Raw genomic sequence first — 18,450 nt, 5'->3', positions numbered from 1 at the left:
GTTCTGTCTGTTTTCCTCTCTCTCTTGCCGTTGGGCTGGCCGTCTATAATAGTGGCCTACCTTGTAAGTTGGTTGTGTGGATAGACAGATTGAAAAGCCCCCTGTGAACTAAAATAACACACAGGGTGTGTGTGTGGGTGTGTATAACTCATAGGGGAAGCTTGCAGACTTATAACTCTTGCCTTAAATTTCCAAAGGGAGAAGATTTGAGTTTTTAAAGCATTGCTTTAAAAAAACAAGAGAGAGAGAGATGTGAACAAACCATTTTTGAATCTGGCTTGAGAACCAACTAAAAAAAAAAAATCCTAAGTAACACTTGACATCTCTTAATAAATCTAAGATGGAAATCATCTTGTATCTAGAAAACCAAACCTTTTCTACCAAACATTGAATAAATTAGACTCCATAAATTAGTTCCAGTGATTACTTTGATCTTATTCTTCAGATGAAATTATTATTTTTTAAAAAACAAAATCATCCCTCACTTAAATGATAATCTTCTCCTTTCTTCAGATAAATAACCAAACAGACCTAGTAGTAGAGCATAAAACACTGCTTAAACCAGACTGATTGTTTTCTAGGGAAAGCTCTTTTTATTTTGGAGTAGTAATAAGGGGCCAGGACCTAAAGGGACCGACCCCATTTCCAAAGAAAAAAACATCAACTCAGCAGCTCGGAAGGAAGCGAAACTATAGGTGGATACATGAAAATAAAAGGTAATGTTAACTATTGTAAAACCAAAGTATCTTCATTCTGTTTAAAAACCTTCTTGGTTTTAAACGGCTGCTTCAGTGGTTGGGTGCTTTTAAAATGACGTAGGCGCAACAGTGGGCATCTTGAGTTCCACCCAGGTAATCCCTCTTGATCACAACAGCCTCCTGGGATCCCCTTCCTCCAGCAGCCCATACCCTGCTATTGCTCACCTCATTTTTCTTGAAAATAATAATGATGATGATAAAGCTGGATCCAAGTTCATGAAGGCCTGCTTGGGATTTTGGGAAGTAACTCTTTGCTGTAATTCCAATGTAAGAAATACATTCCGGATCAGACATCCTAGTCCACATTGTTTTTGAAGGTGCCTTTTGAAACTATCTACACACAGCTCCCGAAGTTTGGGAGCTTTCTGCCTCCCAACATGGGGTTTTTGTTTTAGTTACCAACAGCCTTGCTAAGATTTCTTCTCCAGGAATTTGCCTCAATGTTGTTGTTTTTTAATGCCATCTAAACAAGGTCCATTATCTTACAACGGTGAATCTTATCAGGTATGTATTGTGCTAAGAAGTTGCCTACTCTTGGTTTGTCTGGAATTACCGCCTTTTGGCTTTACTTAAATTCTAGCGTTATTGGAAAGATGAAATATAAGGCAGCGAAACAGAAAAAGCTGTTGGTTAATTCTGACCAGCTGCTGTAGTTGGGAAGGTAATGTGAGCTTTAGATATTTGTGCAGTTTGCATATTCTCAAACAGATGGAAATTAGCCTGATGGAGGGATGTATCAATTCTGCCTCATCAATATCTTGTTCAAAGGTGCCCTTGTGTGGTAAAGGTTGGTAATGTGAGGGGAAACTTCAGTCACCTCAGTGTGGTAAAAGATTGAGGCTGTGTTTGGATGTAACACTGGTCTATGGTGAAGTGACTGGGGCTCAGGCTTGTCTACTCTTCCCCTTTCTCCTTTTCCAGCATGGCTAGGTGGAAACTGGAAGCTTTCACTTCTGTGTTTAGCTGCAGCTTAGCATCATGTCCAAACCTGGGCAAGCCAAGGCTAGTCAGCTGTGGCCTACGTCAGCCTTTATCACCCTGGTGCCCTACAGAATTTTTGGATGACAACTCCTATCATCTCTTACTACTGGCTATGCTGACTAGGCATGATTGGAATTGTAGTTCAGAACATCTGAAACAAGCAAATTTTAGAACTGTAGTCTTTGAAGCTGGCATGTTGTTTTGTTTTTAAAAAACAGAATTAAAATTAATCACAGTGTCCGGACACAACACTAAACTATGGTTCGTTTAAAATGGAAGTGACAGCTCATAGCCACACTGAAGAGGAACAGAAAGGGCCCAAGCCTGAGGCTCTTGCACATGAAAACTTAGCTAGCTGTGCTGTTAGTGTTGCATGTGAAGCAGGCCAGATTCCTGCTGTGTGGAGGTGGGTTCTGGTAAAATGTTCACTTTCTGCAATGGATGTAGTACAGTGGTACCTCGGTTCTCAAATGAAATCTGTTCTGGAAGCCCATTCGGCTTCCGAAATGTTCAAAAACCAAGGTGCAGCTTCCCATTGGTTGTAATAGCTTCTTGCACTCAGCAGACGCCGCGTCGCACGTTCGGGTTCCGAAAAACGTTTGAAAACAGAAGCATTTACTTCTGGGTTTTTGGCATTCGGGAGCTGAAATGTACGATAACGGAGGCGCTTGGGAACCGAGGTTCCACTGCAAGCCGACTCTCCACACCAGGATTTATGAGAAGGATCAGCCCAACTGAAGCAAATGCAAACTCTCCTTTATGACAGTCCAGGTTCTAACTAGACTTTTCTTCTTTCAGAGAGATGCTCGAGCAAAGACTCCACAGATGCCAAATTTACCAAACCGCCAAATTCAGGATTCAGAAACTACCCCTCTTCTGCAAAAGGACTCAAACACAGTTCACTCCAGCATTTTTCCTGATACTTGATACCTCTGTTCCTCTTCGCCAAGGATCCTTAATGACCAATATATGTGGCCTGGGTGTGGTGTGGGTGGGCCCAGCAGAACAAACTCAGGTGTATTTGGACTGACTCTGGAAGAGTGATAGGTGCACGTGGTTCTTCTCTTCTTACACTAAAGTAGCTTTCCAGAAAGCTGACCCTTTTGAAAAAGTAAAGGTGGTTATCTCCATGCCCTGAGATTTTAGTGCCTTCACTCCCACAGCACCACCTTCCCATTACAACCTACCAAAAGTTTCATGTAAGAATTAAAATTGGGTGGGTTTGGAGAGCAGGGTGGAATTTGCATCTGTGGAAGCCACATAGGCAAGATGTCAGAGTCTCCCCCTGATTTTATCCTGAGCCCAACGCCTTGCACTCCACAAGCAATTAAATGCTGTTGTCATTTTTGTATGTTTAAACCCAGCTGGAAACATGATGCATCCTTCCTTGCTCATGCGCGCACAAACAACACTTGGTTTTCAATGCGCACAGCATTACAGAAGAAACACTCGGTTCTTCTTCACATCAGGGTTGCTGAGGGCTGTAACAAGACGGTGCTAATTTTGGGGTGACAGAAGGGAAAGTGCCTTTATTTTAAGATTATTCTGGGAACCAGAGTGGCACAGTATCCTTGACTTAACTCACCACCACCAAAGTGTTTCCAGTTTCAGACTTTCCACCTTATCCCAGCTTTGCTACTGGAAAGGACCTGTTTTTAACAACTGTTGCCAAATACCATTTCATCCTATTTTCCATGCCATGGTATACAGAGAATATTCCAGATGTGTGTCTTTTTTCAAGAGAAAAATTAAAGTACTCTGAGTCTTTCATTAAGGTGGTCTCTTAGTGTGTCAATGCAGGGTTGGGAAGAGGGGAAGAGGGAGAGAAGCATTTTAGTGTTGGCTTGTCAAAACAGTCTTTGCGTGTGTGGTGGGGGTAAGATTTCATAAATGATGAGAAATTTTTATTTGTTTATTTATAGAAATGTTTATAAATCACAGTTTTGGGATGTGGAAGTGCTATACAATTATTATATATACAATACAAAACCTCATAAAAACTGAAATCTCATATCAAGCAGCCAACTTATTACAGGAATATTTTTTCTTATTAGTCTTCATAAGCCCTGACAGTATAGAAAAGTTTTCAGCAAATATTTAAACATTAATACAGAATGTGCCTGCTGAATCTCCATTGGTGAAAATGTTGGGGCAAAGTGGGGGACAAATGCTTGGCCTTCCGGTGGTGTTTGACTCCAGTTCCCATCGTGCCTGACTGCTGGCTACATTGGCCAGGACTGATGGGAGCTAGATTCTAAGAAACGCCTGGAGGGGACCCCCACAAATTCCCCATTTCTGTGGAAGAGGATTGGGAGCATTAGGAGTAGCACTTTAGCACTTGGCCACTGGGCGGAGATATTGCTACATGGTAGTAAACAAATGTTCCGTGAGGGTGCTGTAGCTACACCAGCCAGATCCCCTCCCTCCTAGTTTTAATGTTTAATCTGGGTTAAGGAAGTGTGCTGCCCTTGATAAACGTGGGCACAGTGAAAAAAGCATCATGCTGGATTTCCCGTGTGGTTTGAATAGCATCCAGCCTGTGTGTGTGTGTGTGTGTGTGTGTGTGTGCGTGTATGTTTTGCAGAGGAAGTCGGGTCACTTTCACCTGCTGTGGTCAACCAGCTGCTTTGAAGTCAACCTGTCTGTGAATCATTAGCCACTTAGAACATTGCAAATAATTAATTGCATATATTCTGCAAATAATTACTTGCATGCTATAGCCTGCCTTTTCCTCCAAAGACCTCAAAGTTGCAGGCATGGTTCTCCTCTGCCCACAGTTTTTTCCCTCACAGCAAATCCTGTGATGTAGATTAGGCCGTGATGGGCCCAGAGTCCTGGAGGGAGCTTCCCAGAGGCGGACTCTGCTTTGAGCCTGGTCTCCTCTAATCCTAGTCTGCATTCCCACCATACCTTTAAAGCACTGTGAAACAGCTGCGGCCTCCCCCAAGGGATTCTGGGAGCTGTAGCTTGTTAAAGGTGATGAACATTGTTATGAGACCCCCTATTCCCTTCATAGATCTGCAGTTACCAAAGTTCGTGACTAGAAGCCTTGGCTGTTAAACTACTCTGGAAATTGTAGCTCTTTGAGGGGAATAGGGATCTCCTACAATGTTTACCAAACTATAGCTCCCAGAATTCTTTGGGGGAAGTCATGACCGGGCGGATGTGGCCCTAGCCTAACACTCCCAACTAGTGTATCACACTGGGAAGATTTGAGTCTTCCAGCAGCTACACTCTTCGTACACAATTGCATAGTGTTAGCACCAGCCATGAACTAGAAGTACAGACTGTATTGTTGTTTATCTTTGTTTATCCCTACTTGAAGGCAATGGCTGTCAGGCTGCCATGCAGAAACCTGAAGATCCTGTCTTTTTTGTTCCAGAAAGCTGCACAATATTACAATATTTTGCCACTCCTTTCAATGAACCCAAGGTGTGACGTACAAATTGGTTCTCGCCCTCCCCAGCAACCCCAATTTAGCTCCAAAATAACCCTGGAGTAGTTTTTATTTTATTTATTGAGGGTTAAAGGTAAAGGGTAAAGGGACCCCTGACCATCAGGTCCAGTTGTGGCCGACTCTGGGGTTGCGGCGCTCATCTCGCTTTATTGGCTGAGGGAGCCGGAGTACAGCTTCCGGGTCATGTGGCCAGCATGACTAAGCTGCTTCTGGCGAACCAGAGCAGCGCACGGAAACGCCGTTTACCTTCCCACCGAAGCGGTACCTATTTATTTACTTGCACTTTGAATTGCTTTCAAACTGCTTAGGTTGGCAGGAGCAGGGACTGAGCAATGGGAGCTCACCCCATTGCGGGGATTCGAACCGCCGACCTTCTGATCAGCAAGCTCTAGGCTCTGTGGTTTAACCCACAGTGCCACCCGCGTCCCTGAACTTGTACCAACTGAGTTCTACTAGGTCTAGACCCATTGATGTTAACTGGCCCAGGTTAGTCATCCCGACTTGAAAGCCTTGCCCTCATTCACTTGCCAGGGCAGGCAGGGTCCAGCACTTACGCTGGCTGCACTTATGCTGGCCACCCCAGCAGATGATGTCATTGCTCCTGGTCTGGAAAAACTCCTGGAGCTGCACTTCTCTGCATTCCTCCTCCCATGCTCTCTCTGGCCCGAGGGACACAGCCATTCCTTTCTCCGGGGTCCTGCCAATGGACCATGGCCAGTGTACTGTTTGAATCATGACTATTAATGAAACTCCAGTTATTAATAGGATGCAAACACTTCTTTGTTTTGTTTCTTCCTGTGATATGGACAAAAGAAAGTTGTCCTCTAATCTCTCTGCCCCCAGTCTCAAAAGCTTTGGCATGAAAGCTAATGGCTCAAACCAGCCTGGCACAGCTGCTTGCAGCTGGCATCTCAATGCCACCTGCATGCGATTGGCCTTCAAGTCAACCATTAAGCAACCCTGGAAAAGTGCACCTGACCGAAGGTGCTGGTGCAGGCCTGTAAATCATTGAAGCAGGCCACAGGTTTGTCGAAAGACTGCCAGCAGCCTCAAAGGGTCTCCGCAGCCCTTTTTATACTTTTGCCTCCACTCGCCTGGTGCTTTCCGACTGGGGGAACAGATGAGGAGGGGTGTGCAACAAGCTCAGTATGCAATTGCATGCATTTAAGTGCAAAAGAAAGGCTCGGTTCTCCTGTCAGTTCTGGTCTGGAAACAATTTGGACCTACTGGATTATTTCACACACACATCTGGAGTGGCTTTTCCTAAACTTCTGTTGTACTCCATCTTCCATCAGCCCCAGCCAACATGGCCAACAGGCAGGGATGATAAAAATTGTAGTCCAGAGATAGCTAGAGGACACCAGATTGTCAATGACTCTTTTGTGTGCACACATACACAAACATGTAATAATATAATATATAATATATAATATATAATATATAATATATAATATATAATATATAATATATAATATATAATATATAATATATAATATATAATATATTAATGGATCAACATAGCTGCCAGCAGTTTTGGACACTCCTTGTGGAGGAGTTGCGGCTGTCGTGATGAGCTCTTGCATGTCAACATTCACCCCTGCACCACAGCCACTGAGCCATCATTTTGTAATGAGCTTTGTTCCCTGTGCCACTGTTTTGGATCTGGCTCCCACTGGCGAAACTCAAGTTTCTCGGATCTACTATCCCCCTGCATTTTTTTACTAGAACCCTGAAGTCTGTCATCCAGTTTTTGAGAAAAAGGAATTCTTCCCTGCCAACCCCCATACCCCAGCTCTCTGAAACAGAGAGATTTCTAATTCCACTATTTCCTTCTGCTCCTCCTCCAGCTCCTCCTGGTTACATAATTCTCATTATAATTTTGAGATAATGAAAGTGGTGCAAAACAGCGTCTTGGGATAATGGTCTCCTGCTACTACCCAAATGTCAAGGCGAAGTCAATGCAGTAATCAAGGCCGCTTGTTAAAAGGCAAAAGGCAAAGAGGTGCTTGTTTCCCTAGCCAAAGGCATTAATCTCCCAGCTGATGTCCCCCAGTGCTGGCTGATTGATCGGTTTACTGCAGTGTCATTTTGATCAGAAGGAATGCCAGAGTACAATGCAAATTTAGAAACACAAAGCAAGTTCAGTCCAAAATACACACACACACACACACACACACGTAAAATGCAACATATCTCTTCACATTAATATAGAATGAAAATGCATAGAGTGACCCAGTGGCTCTTTAATAGCAGTGGGACACTCATAAAGACCCAGGCAAACAGGTAAGTCTTTGCCTGGTGCCAAAGTGGCACAAACGGTGCCAGTTGCACTCCCAGGGTGAAGTCGCATCCACAGTCTGCAGCAGAGGGTCCAAGTTTCTGGCCCCATATTTATCGAGAATTGCTGACGGACCTCAGGAAGCCCAAATAATATACTTATTAAACGACGAAGATACAAGTAGATCCCTTGCAGTCGCTAGGTACCTGATTAATGTTTTATTTCAAATGGATCACTGTATGACTCTGACAGCTTAGCTAAACTTAAGAACCATCAATAAGTGCCAGAACTAAGACGCATACCCCCCAAAATCTGAGGGATTTGAATTGCGGTTTACATAGAGGGAGCTTATTGTGTATAGTGTTTACTTAACTGAAGTAAAATTGGTCTTATATGGGTGTTTTAACTTGGAACTGTTTAAATTGTATTGTTTATGGATACATTTTGATGTATTGTTTTCGATATGGGCCAATGGCCGCAATAAATAAATAAATCGAAGTCTGCAGCAGAGGGGACAGTCACTTGCCTCTTATACCTCAGTGTTCGTACAGGATGAAGGCAGATGAGGCTGCCTCCTTCCCAAGCCATCAGTGGCCACTAGGCATGATGCCTGTGTTGAACCTCCAATGTCAGAAGCAGTAAGCCTCTGTATACCAGTTGTTGGGAATTGCAAGCGAGGAGAGTGGTCTTGCATTCTGGTCCTGCCTGTGAGTAGACTGCTGGATCAGGCCAGTAGCCCACCTGGTCCAGCCTCCTGTTCTCCCAGTGGCCAACCAGACGCCTGTGGGAAGCCGGCAAGCAGAACATGAACCCAAGAGCAGCCTTCTCCCCTCCCACGGTTTCCAGCAACTGGACTTCCAAGGGGCCACTGTGAGAAGAGGGTGATGGACTAGGTGGCCATTGGCCTGAACCAGCATGGTTGTTTTTGTGTTCCGATGTTGAGACTGGCTACTGGCTCCCTGGCTTCCATAGCAGGAATCCCACCCAGTCCAATGCAGCACACAAGCTGTGTATTGGGGGTGAGACCCTCTCCCTCTCCATTCTGGCAGACTTGCCCAGACCTCAGCAGGCTGCCCTAGATGGCTGGTTTGCTGATTTAGCTTGGCAGGCCACTGGTTATAAAGTGAACCCATTCAAAATGCATCCAAAATACCATAGCAAGGGGTTAATGGACTAAGTGGCATTTCTGCAGCATCTGAAATGGCAGGCATGCAGTTCATTTAACTGCTTCTCGGTGGCAGCACCCAGTTCTCGGCTAACCTTTCCGTTATGGGGCTGAGTTGGACTTTTGATTAATTGCTTTCCGCAACATCCAGCAACAAAGTGCACAGAGGCTCTTGCTATAAGCTCGAAAGTGAAAGACAAGTAGCTCAGAAGAATGATAAAGCACAACAAAACTATCATCTTATATATATTTGCATAGGAGGAACCAGTAGACTCTCTACAAAAGGCTGTAATGTAAGGATCACACACACATACACAAAATAAAAAAAGGACGAGTTAGCTTTTTGAGGAGGGAGAGAGCTTTAATTGCTAGACTACTGTTGGGTTGTTTTTTTTAAGAAAAATATTTGACTTTGCCAAACTGGGAAATAAAACCTAAGTTTGCAAAATTGCAAGTCATTTTTTTCCTCATTTTTGCACAACTGCAAGTAACTTTCTCCCAGTTTTGCAGAACTGCAACTAATTATGTTCCAGTTTAACCAGAAGCCACATGAAGGTTGCTATAGAAGCCAATTTTCTGCTTAGCCTTGGTTTCAAAGGTTCTTAATGTTTGTTTTCCTACACTGTGAAAAAGCCTTTCAATTGTTAAAATATTTTGTATATTGTTATTAATACTTACACAGGGGTTACATTCTGGGGATCGTGCCTAAAGGCAAAATCGCGTGTAGTCAAAACACATTTGGTTCAATGGCATGTGGAATTGTCGAAGTCTTTTTTCATGGGTGTCTGCCCCCTTTCCAGCCTATTTTTATTTATTTTATTTATTTTGCCAAGTGTGTAAAGTGTGCAAGTTAAATATGCACAAGTTACAGACTTACTGTATTTCCATTTATAGACCACTTACTATCTGGTGATGTCAAAGCGGTTTACAATAGATAAAGTTACCTGTTAATTCATTAGATGTCTAACTTACGCCTTCCTGCAAAGGAGCCCAGGCAAGTGGTATGCAAAGGTCTGCTTATGCAGGATTCACTGCTACTTGGCCCAAGAAACTTTCTACAATATAGGGCTTCGTCTACTATATAGACCAAGTCCTGATGCAGCTTGGCTCTCCCTCCCCAATAAAAGCTGGCTAGTTTTTAAAAAGCAAAACAGCTACACCAGAGAAAATCTTGTGCCATTTGGCCAAGTGAAGAGTGACAGTGGTGAGGAGCAAGTGCAGCAGCCTCCCCTGGCTTTGACCCTTTGCTCCTCTGGAGCCAACAGAAAAGGACAGTGAACTGGTTTGCCTGCAGAAGGTCCCAGGTTCGATCTCTGCCATCTCCAGGTGGAGCTGGGTGCGCCGCCTGCCGGAAACCCTGCAGAGATGCAGTCAGTGTAGAGACAGTACTCAGCTGGATGAACCAATGGTCAGACACAGTGCACAGGTGGCTTGGTTCAGGGGCAGCTCGTGGGCCGGTAAAACAGTCTTCGTGGGCCGCATCCAGCCCACGGGCTGCATGTTGCTGACCCCTGATCTAGTCCAACCTCCTGCAATGCAGGAATCTCAACTAAAGCGTCCATGACAGATGGCCATCCAACCTCTGCTTAAAAAACCTCCAAGGGAGACTGTTGAACAGTTCTTACTGTCAGAAAGATTTCCTGATGTTTAGTCAGAATCTCCTTCCTTGCAACTTGAATTGGTCCTCTAGTGCAGGAGAAAACAAGCTTGCTCCATCTTCCATGTGACAGCCTTTGAGATATTTGAAGATGAAATAAGTGATAATGACAGTAATAATATCCTTTGCACTCCAATTTTGTTCTCGTCACTTTCCTACGTGGAAGCAATTTCTATTGGCATCTTTACAATATCAGTGGTCTTATGACTATTTTTTTGGGTGGGTTTCAACTACAAACCAGAAAAATCAGATTGTGCAATTAAAATCAATTTGGAGCTCATTTGTAACAACCCCACCTACCCCCCCTCCAATTTTTGGTGATGAGTGATGAAGAAATGCACTGGAGAGTGTGGAATAACACTTGGTGCGATGTCGTTCTAACCTCCCTGCATACTTACTAAATAACCATTGTTGTCAAACTTCCTTCAAATTTTAAGTGAAGAAATGAGGATGAATGATTGGTGCTCAATAAACCGTCTGGAAACACCCTTAGTGATTGTTATGTAATATTGCTTACTAATGAGCATGGCAAGCCCCCAGGCAAGCCCCCAGACATGGTGGACTTATACAGCAACATCAGTTGGATCAAGAGCTAACTGTATGCTGTCAGTGCTCATCCCCCCCAAACTGCTTCTTGTACTCTAGTTCCAAAAAGTCAGATTACTGTCTCCTTCACTAACTCTTAATACTTAAAGATCTCAGGAATGGGTTAATACACACAAATGACATCAAATATGCATTTTGCTTACATGTATATGCAGAAATTTAGATTTTAAATGTCACAGAAGTCAAGCCCTATCCACATCTCCATAAATAAATAAATCAACTAATTTGTACTTCAACACAGATCACACCAAATCAGTTCCTCTTCAATATACTTGCCCCACCCAATTAACTTCCCAACAAATTCTGCTCCAAATCAGTTCAGCTCCCCTTCAGTTACCCCAGTCATTAACCTCAGATCATCTTCAGAGAAAGTTATCTTAAATCATTGCCCCAAATTAAGATCCTACCAGTAATTCAATTCCCACCCCCAATTTATGTATCCACTCAGGGAAAAAGTGGGGAATCTGTGTCCCATGGCCCATATCTAGCAGCACCCCTTATCAAAACCAGCAGTGCTCACCATTTACGTAACTACTATGGTCACTTTCACACCATACATTTAAAGCACTATGATACTACTTTAAAGAGTCATGAGTTCCTACAAAGAATTAGGGGACCTGTTGTTTAATAGTTGTTTGGAGACATCCCATTCACCTCACAGCGCTACAATTTGCAGAGTGGTTTAAGAAGCAGAGTTCAGAGCAGGATCAGGCCAAAGCACATTCTGGTCTCACAGTAGCCAACCATGAGGAAGACATGAGCACACCTCTCTCTGACTCGTAGGTCCAGCAACTGGTAGCCTCTGATCAGGGGTGGACTTTTGTCATCATTCATAATACAGCGCCCTGTAAAAGCCCAAAATTTGGTGCTCCCAAATACTGTAGAACTTATCAGTTATGGATCTTCTCAATTTTGTGCCCTCTCAGCTTGGGGCACTGTGTGGGGGAACTGACTACAACTCCCTAAAATCCAGGTGGTACACAGCCTTCATAAATAGGAGTCATTGGTAGCCCTTCATTGCTGTTTTTCTTATTCAGAACCTCCCTCCTCCTCCTCCTCCTCCACGAGCTTCTGTAGAGACTCTGGTTTCTCCAGAACTCAGCTGGCAAACTGCTGAACTAGACAAAGAAATCAGGAAATGTAAAGAAGTAGAAGGCACTTTTTATCATATGTGGTGGACATGCAAAGTGGCTAAGGACTTTGGGGGGGGGTGATTTATAATGAGATAAAAAATGTTTAAGGTGACATTTTTTAAAAAAAGAAAAAACCCTCTTAGGGATAACTGGGTCAGAGTTTCAAGAAGACAGATGAACCTATTCTTGTATGCCACAACAGCAGCAAGAGTACTTTATGCATAAAAATGGCAGAACCAGGAGATAGCTACTGTATAAGAATGGCAGTTAAAACTGATGGAATATGCCAAACTGGCAAATTTAACTATGAAAACTAGAGATCAAGGAGAGGCAGATTTTAAGGAGGAGTGGAAACCTTTTGTTCTATATTTAAATAATTATTGTAAACATGTAAAAACACAGGTAGGATTTGAATAAAGAACAGCAGTTGAATATTTATTGGATTACAGTATGGAAAAGATGAAGTATAGAATGTCTATAATATGCAGCACATTTAGAAATGACAGGGAAACCATGGAGGGGTGGAGGGGAAGTCGAATGTGACATGAATGTGTCTTTGGGGAAAATATATTAATTTGTAAACCTTTGAAACTCATAAATAAAATTATTTTTTAAAAAGGAATCAAAGGTGTAACCTTTCTTCAAAGGTATTTAGAAGAAGATAAATATGTTTTGGTTTGTTGGGACTCCTTGTCCACGACAGATGGCTGTCTTGCATTTCCCATCTGGATAGACTAGATCTTTGCCATTTGCAATTTTGGAAAGAGCCCCCCCACTTGAAGCAAAGTGATTCAGAAGGATTTATCCTCTTGACAGAGAGGGCCCCTGTCATTGCAAGATGGCACTGCGACGCCTTGTGGGTTTAATTTCTTAAATGCTGGCGCATGGCAGTTCCCTTTGAGCCCTCAAGTGAAGGGCAACCTGTCTGTAGGAACCTCTCCTGTACCTTTGTCAAAGCAGCATTCCCTTCCCCGCCCCCGACACGCACTTCGGAAATGCCTTTTGATTGATGACTGGCAGGCTTTATTGGCTCGCCATCTCCTGGTTTAATGTGGTGAAGCAGGAGATTTGGCTTTCCTGTTAATTAGCTGTCTGCTAGATTACTGAGGAAGACTGTCCTGCTCTGAACCCTAGTTGGAAAAGTTTAGAGGCAATCCTGTTCTCTTCTGGTGCAGAGATTGCTAATATCTAATCAAGGCTGTTATGAGCAGTGGTAAATTTCGTTCATTTTACACCCTGCTTAGGCTGAATAGTGTTACCCCCTCCTCTCGTCTTTAGACCAGGGACGGCCCACCTCAGGCAGCAGAAGCCCAAGAGGCAATGTCAGCTTTTGGCAAGATCTCACCAAAATTTTACAAGATCTTTTGCACTGCGCAAGATCTTGCCAGGACCTGGTGTTGATGCCATTGCTTTGTGGGTGCCAACACACAACCCAGCTAAGGAGGCTTCGGCGAAGTAGTGGCAGCTAGGCAGGATAGCACCTTCCTGTTTCACTTCAGGTGGCAAAACAGGATGTGCCACCCCTCCTTCAGACAGCTGCCAAATTATTTCCTGGCCCAATTCAAGGGGCTCCGGCTAGTGTTTAAAGCCCTAAGTGACTTAGGCCCCAAATATCTGAAAGGCCGCCTGCAGGATCAGCAGTGAGTGGCAGGGAGCTTGGTAGATCCGCTGCCCGCAGAAGTCCAGAAAATGGCAGCTCGAGTGAGGGCCCCTCCTAAGCTTGTGGAAATCCACAAATATAGTGCTTTTGCTGTATGCTGAAGACGCACCTCTTCATCCTGGGCCTTCAACAGTTAAGCGGTTTTGTTCTGTGGAATCTACCTCTTTTGCTGAAACTATATATCATTCTGTTTTGGTTATAATAGTTTCCTGTGTTTTACTAGTTTTCGTAAGTATACTAGATTGTTGTAACCTGCCTTGGGACTTATAAATAAATAAGCAAGCAAGCTCTCTATGATAAATATCAGCCTGATGCAGAGGCTGAATTTGGATAAAATTTGAAAGGTGTGTGTGTGTGTGTGTGTGTGTGTGTGTGTGTATTCTTGTTCCAAAAACACTGAGGTTCTTTGTTTTTTGCAAGTAGTTTAAGGCTTACTTCAAAACCAGATTCAAATCTGTTACACTGTCTCAACTCTCACTCAAGAACCCCTGGAATTCGTTTTTAGAACAAATTTGGGTTTTATACATACTTTCCCATGTGTGTTGTAGTGTGCAGAGTTCAAGGATCAAGGAGATAAAAGTTCAAATCCCACACCATTCATACAGTTCACTGGATGAGGATCTCTCGGCCTGATCTCACAGAGTTGTTGTGAAGATAAAATGGGGAGCAGGGAAGAGCACCTCCACCTCCATGAGTTCTGTGAATGAAGGGTGGGGTACATATGCCATAAATCCTATTTACCTGTAGTGGGCTCAGTTCTGTGAGGGCAAATCCTTATGTGGCCAAAACACCACCATATGCACCTTAGGAGGAGATGTCAGCAGGCTTTGGGAGACCTACAATGCATCTAAAATGACCAATTGGTTGGAGTAACCCTGCTATGAGCAAAGAATACAACATTTGGGAATTTTTAATTTAGCAAAAGGGCTAAGGGAATGGGAACATGATAGAGGTGTTTACAATTATGCACGATGCGGAGAAGGTGGATAAAGCCTTTCTCCCTCTCTTACAACAGAACTGCAGGCCGTTCCGTGTTGGAAGTTTCAGGACAGCACTTCTTCACATAGGACATCGTTCAACAAGGTGGCTTTAAAAGAGTAGAGAAATTCATGGAGAATGCTTACAAGCCGCAATGGCTGTGTTCCTCCTCCACGTCTCTGTGTACCCGGGAATCGCAAGTGAGGAGAGTGGTCTTCCACACAGCTGTTGGGCCAGATGCAGACCCTCCAGCATTCAGACTCACGTCTTTCACTGCCTCTCTCCTGCGGGAGACGGCTGATTTGGATGAGCGTGTGGGACATTCCAGGATCCCATCAGAAGCCAGGTGGCTTCTATAATTCTGGGGTGTCCTGAGAAAAACAGGATGGTTTCAGGCTATGTAGAGGGGCCTTTGGCCTAATCCAGCAGGGCTCTTGCGTTTTAAGTTGCAAGGTTTGCAGAAGTCCCCCCCCCCAAAAGAGAAATTGCCATCTCAGGAAAAGATTACTTTTGAATTTTGGGGTGTTAGCTTTCTACCAGAAGCAGCTCCATATCCAGGACGGCCGTGGATTGCAGCAGGCTGTTTTGCCGATGCTTTTCTGCTCATCTAGGCCCACTGTTATTGAAATCCCTCCCTTATTAGCCGACAAAATATTTTACAGTGGGTTTATGCTATAGGTTCTGAGGTCATTAGAAGTACAAGCTGAAATAACACGCTCCCTTTTATCTTCCTGAGCATGAAAAATGGATCAATAACTCATTGATTTAAATTACAATGTTTCCCTCGCAGGATGCCCGGGAACACTAATGTCTATAGTCCTGCATCATGCAGTGGAGAGCGGAAATCTGTATCCTCTATAAAAATAGGGACTTGTCAGCTGCTTCAGTGAAAATTAATTTTAATGGGGGTTTGGGTTTTTGACACTCCTGATTCAGGGCACACTTCCAAGAGGCTTTTCTCAGACCCTCCCAGTGATCCTATTTTCCAGGGACAGTTCTAGATTTACAGAAGCTGCCCCCATTTCTGATTTGATCCTGGAATATCCAACTTTTTTTTAAAGGGCATCCCTATTTTCATCAGAAAAATATTGGAGGGTATGGAGATATGCAACCCCCGAGCCCAGAATATAAGTAACACTACAACCTATAGAAGACATCTGAATGGAGTCCTGTATAGGGATTTTTAAAAAATGTTTACTGTTTTAGTATGTTTTTATATATGTTGGAAGCCGCCCAGAGTGGCTGAAGCAACCCTGTCAGATGGGAGAGGTATAAATCACCATCATCATTATCATTATTAAATAGGACATCCCTATTTTCATCAGAGAAATGTTGGAGGGTATGTGTTCTTTTGTCCCACTGCCTTCCCTGGGGAAACCTGCTGTTTGCTGCTGAATTGGAATAAACATTCTGTAAAAAAACCCCAACTGACGCGTGTTCCAATTCAGCAGTAAACAGTGGGCTTTCCCAGGGAAAGCTTTGGGACAAAAGAAAACTCTTGAATCTGTGCCTATAAATCACAGGAAAAACAGAAGTGAGGATGAGCCCAATATATGGGAAATGAGGCCACAGGGAGGTTAGGCTGGCCTCGACCAGAGCCAGGGCTTTTTTGGCCGTGGCCCCGATCTAGTGGATATCTCTGTCCCAAGAGACCAGGGCCCTGCAGGACTTGACATCTTTCTGCAGGGCCTGCAAAACAGAGCTGTTCCACCAGGCCTTTGGCCAGGGCACAGTCCTTTGGTAATCCTCACAGAACTCTAGCCCAATGGTTGCCATTCATTTGATTCTGAATTGATTTTAGAATGTATTTTAATTAATTGACTGTGTGATTTTATGTACACTGTGCTATTTTTACTTGTTGTTAGCTGCTCTGAGCCTGGCTTTGCCTGGGGAGGGCGGGATATAAATGAAATTATTATTATTATTATTATTATTATTATGGCAATGGGTATAAACAGGTGGGAAAGGCTAATGGGGGAAATTTAGGATTCGAACTTGACTTGGGAAGTGAGAGCATATCTACATCACAGACTTAAGTAAGTCTCTTCGCAGGGAACCATTGTCTCATTGGAGGGTGAGGATCCATAACATCTGTAGTCTATAATGACATTGACGGCATCAAAATCCTCACTGAGCTACGCTTCCCAGATAACCTTATTTTTATAACTTTGCAATCCTGTGCACACGGTGCAGTACATTCATGGTGGCCCACCATGTTCACTCAAGAGTAAATGTGTTCAGGATTGCAAACCCCTATATTCATTTTTTGAAACCATTGTTTTCTGCTGTAACAGTTGTGAAGCCTTATTATATTATAGGGACCCTGAGCCAAGGCTCATTTGCCCGCTTCCCCAGGACCTCAGAGGAGACAAACTCACCAGGGACCAGAGTTCTTCGGAGAAAATAGTTTATTGAGATCTGCGCAGAGGCTTGCCAGTGGAATCACTTCTCAAAGACTGGCCGCAAATACATGGCATTTGGCAGGCATTCTTATACTGTAGGTACACCTTTCCCCACCAATCACCAATTGCCAACCTATAGGTACACCTTCCTTCCACCAATCACCAATCGCCAACCTAGCATCTTCCCTTAGGAAGATAATTACATTAAGCAAGTTCCTCACCCATTTCCTTGTCTTATTTGGTAAGCCTTTTCCTTGTGCCTACGTGGCTTCTACTTGACCAGTGTCCCAAGCCAAACCTGTTTAAGCAATCTATATTGGAATCTAAAGCCAAAGCTGCTCAGGCAATCTATATTGCAATCTATATTGCGACAGAGCTAAACTCTCCCTTCCTTCAGTTGGAATATAATCAATTAACTGCATTTCAATTTTTTGTTTTTTCTGGATTTTTTCCTGGCATTTGAGGGGAGTGGGGGTCATGAGCAATGTACCTGAGTGAAGAGTGTGCCACTCATTTAAAATACTAACTGATGCAAAGGAAAGAGGTGGATTTGCCCTGCCAGACCTTAAACTTTACTATGAATCAGCAGCATTCTGCTGGTTGAAAGATTGGCTGCTTCTTGAGAACACAGACATTTTGGATTTAGAAGGTTTTAACAATGTTTTTGGATGGCATGCATATTTGTGGTATGACAAGGTTAAAGCACATAAAGCATTTAAAAACCATATTGTCAGGAAAGCATTGTTTAATGTTTGGATAAGATATAAGGATTTATTGGAAAATAAAACCCCAAGGTGGTTGTCACCAATGGAAGCGAAAGCTCAGAAAAAGCTCGATATGGAGGCCAAATGGCCGAAATATTGGGAAATTTTGGAACAAGAAGGAGATAGATTGAAACTGCAGAGTTTTGAGAAATTAAAAAATAAAGTGCAAGATTGGCTTCATTATTACCAGATAATGGAGGCATATAATTTGGACAAGAAAGTTGGCTTCCAGGTGAAAAAATCAAAATTAGAAACAGAGCTGTTAGAACCTAAAACTAAGATTTTGTCAAAGATGTATAACTTGCTGTTGAAATGGAACACTCAGGATGAAACGGTGAAATCTGCTATGATTAAATGGGCACAAGATGTTGGACATAATATTGTTTGCTGACTGGGAACAGTTATGGACCACAGGTATGACGTTTACGGCATGTAATGCCTTAAGAGAGAATATTATGAAAATGATTTACAGGTGGTACATGACCCCAGTCAAGCTGGCAAAAATTTATCATTTGCCCGATAATAAATGTTGGAAATGCAAAGAAAATGAAGGTACATTCTTTCACCTTTGGTGGACGTGCCCAAGGATTAAGGCTTTCTGGGAAATGATT

The 18,450-nt window shown here is 43.3% G+C and overlaps 1 protein-coding gene and 1 long non-coding RNA gene across 6 annotated transcripts in view; both read left to right on the top strand.

Annotated features, from left to right (window-relative positions):
* The window catches only part of SCARB1 (scavenger receptor class B member 1), a 53,368-nt gene extending 49,859 nt beyond the window's left edge, over positions 1-3,509 (top strand). For 3 of the 5 annotated variants that reach the window (XM_081892810.1, XM_081892812.1, XM_081892814.1), the window contains one exon: positions 2,538-3,509. In XM_081892810.1, coding sequence (XP_081748936.1) covers positions 2,538-2,666 — 129 coding nt within the window. In that variant the 3' untranslated portion in view covers positions 2,667-3,509. Of the gene's footprint in view, positions 1-581; positions 717-2,537 lie in introns of all 5 variants that reach the window. The other 2 variants (XM_081892813.1, XM_081892811.1) reach the window with 1 other exon arrangement.
* A 3,185-nt stretch (positions 3,510-6,694) lies between these two features.
* LOC309359304 lies at positions 6,695-9,516 on the top strand. The gene is made up of 2 exons (XR_014163806.1): positions 6,695-7,571; positions 7,993-9,516. It is a non-coding gene; the product is annotated as an uncharacterized lncRNA (long non-coding RNA).
* The last annotated feature ends 8,934 nt before the right edge of the window (positions 9,517-18,450 follow it).

The sequence above is a fragment of the Podarcis melisellensis genome (genome assembly GCF_964234715.1).
Source record: "Podarcis melisellensis genome assembly, chromosome: 16".
NCBI classification, from domain to species: domain Eukaryota; kingdom Metazoa; phylum Chordata; class Lepidosauria; order Squamata; family Lacertidae; genus Podarcis; species Podarcis melisellensis.
Note: the sequence above shows the minus strand (reverse complement) of the source record. Positions and strands in the feature narration are given on the sequence as shown.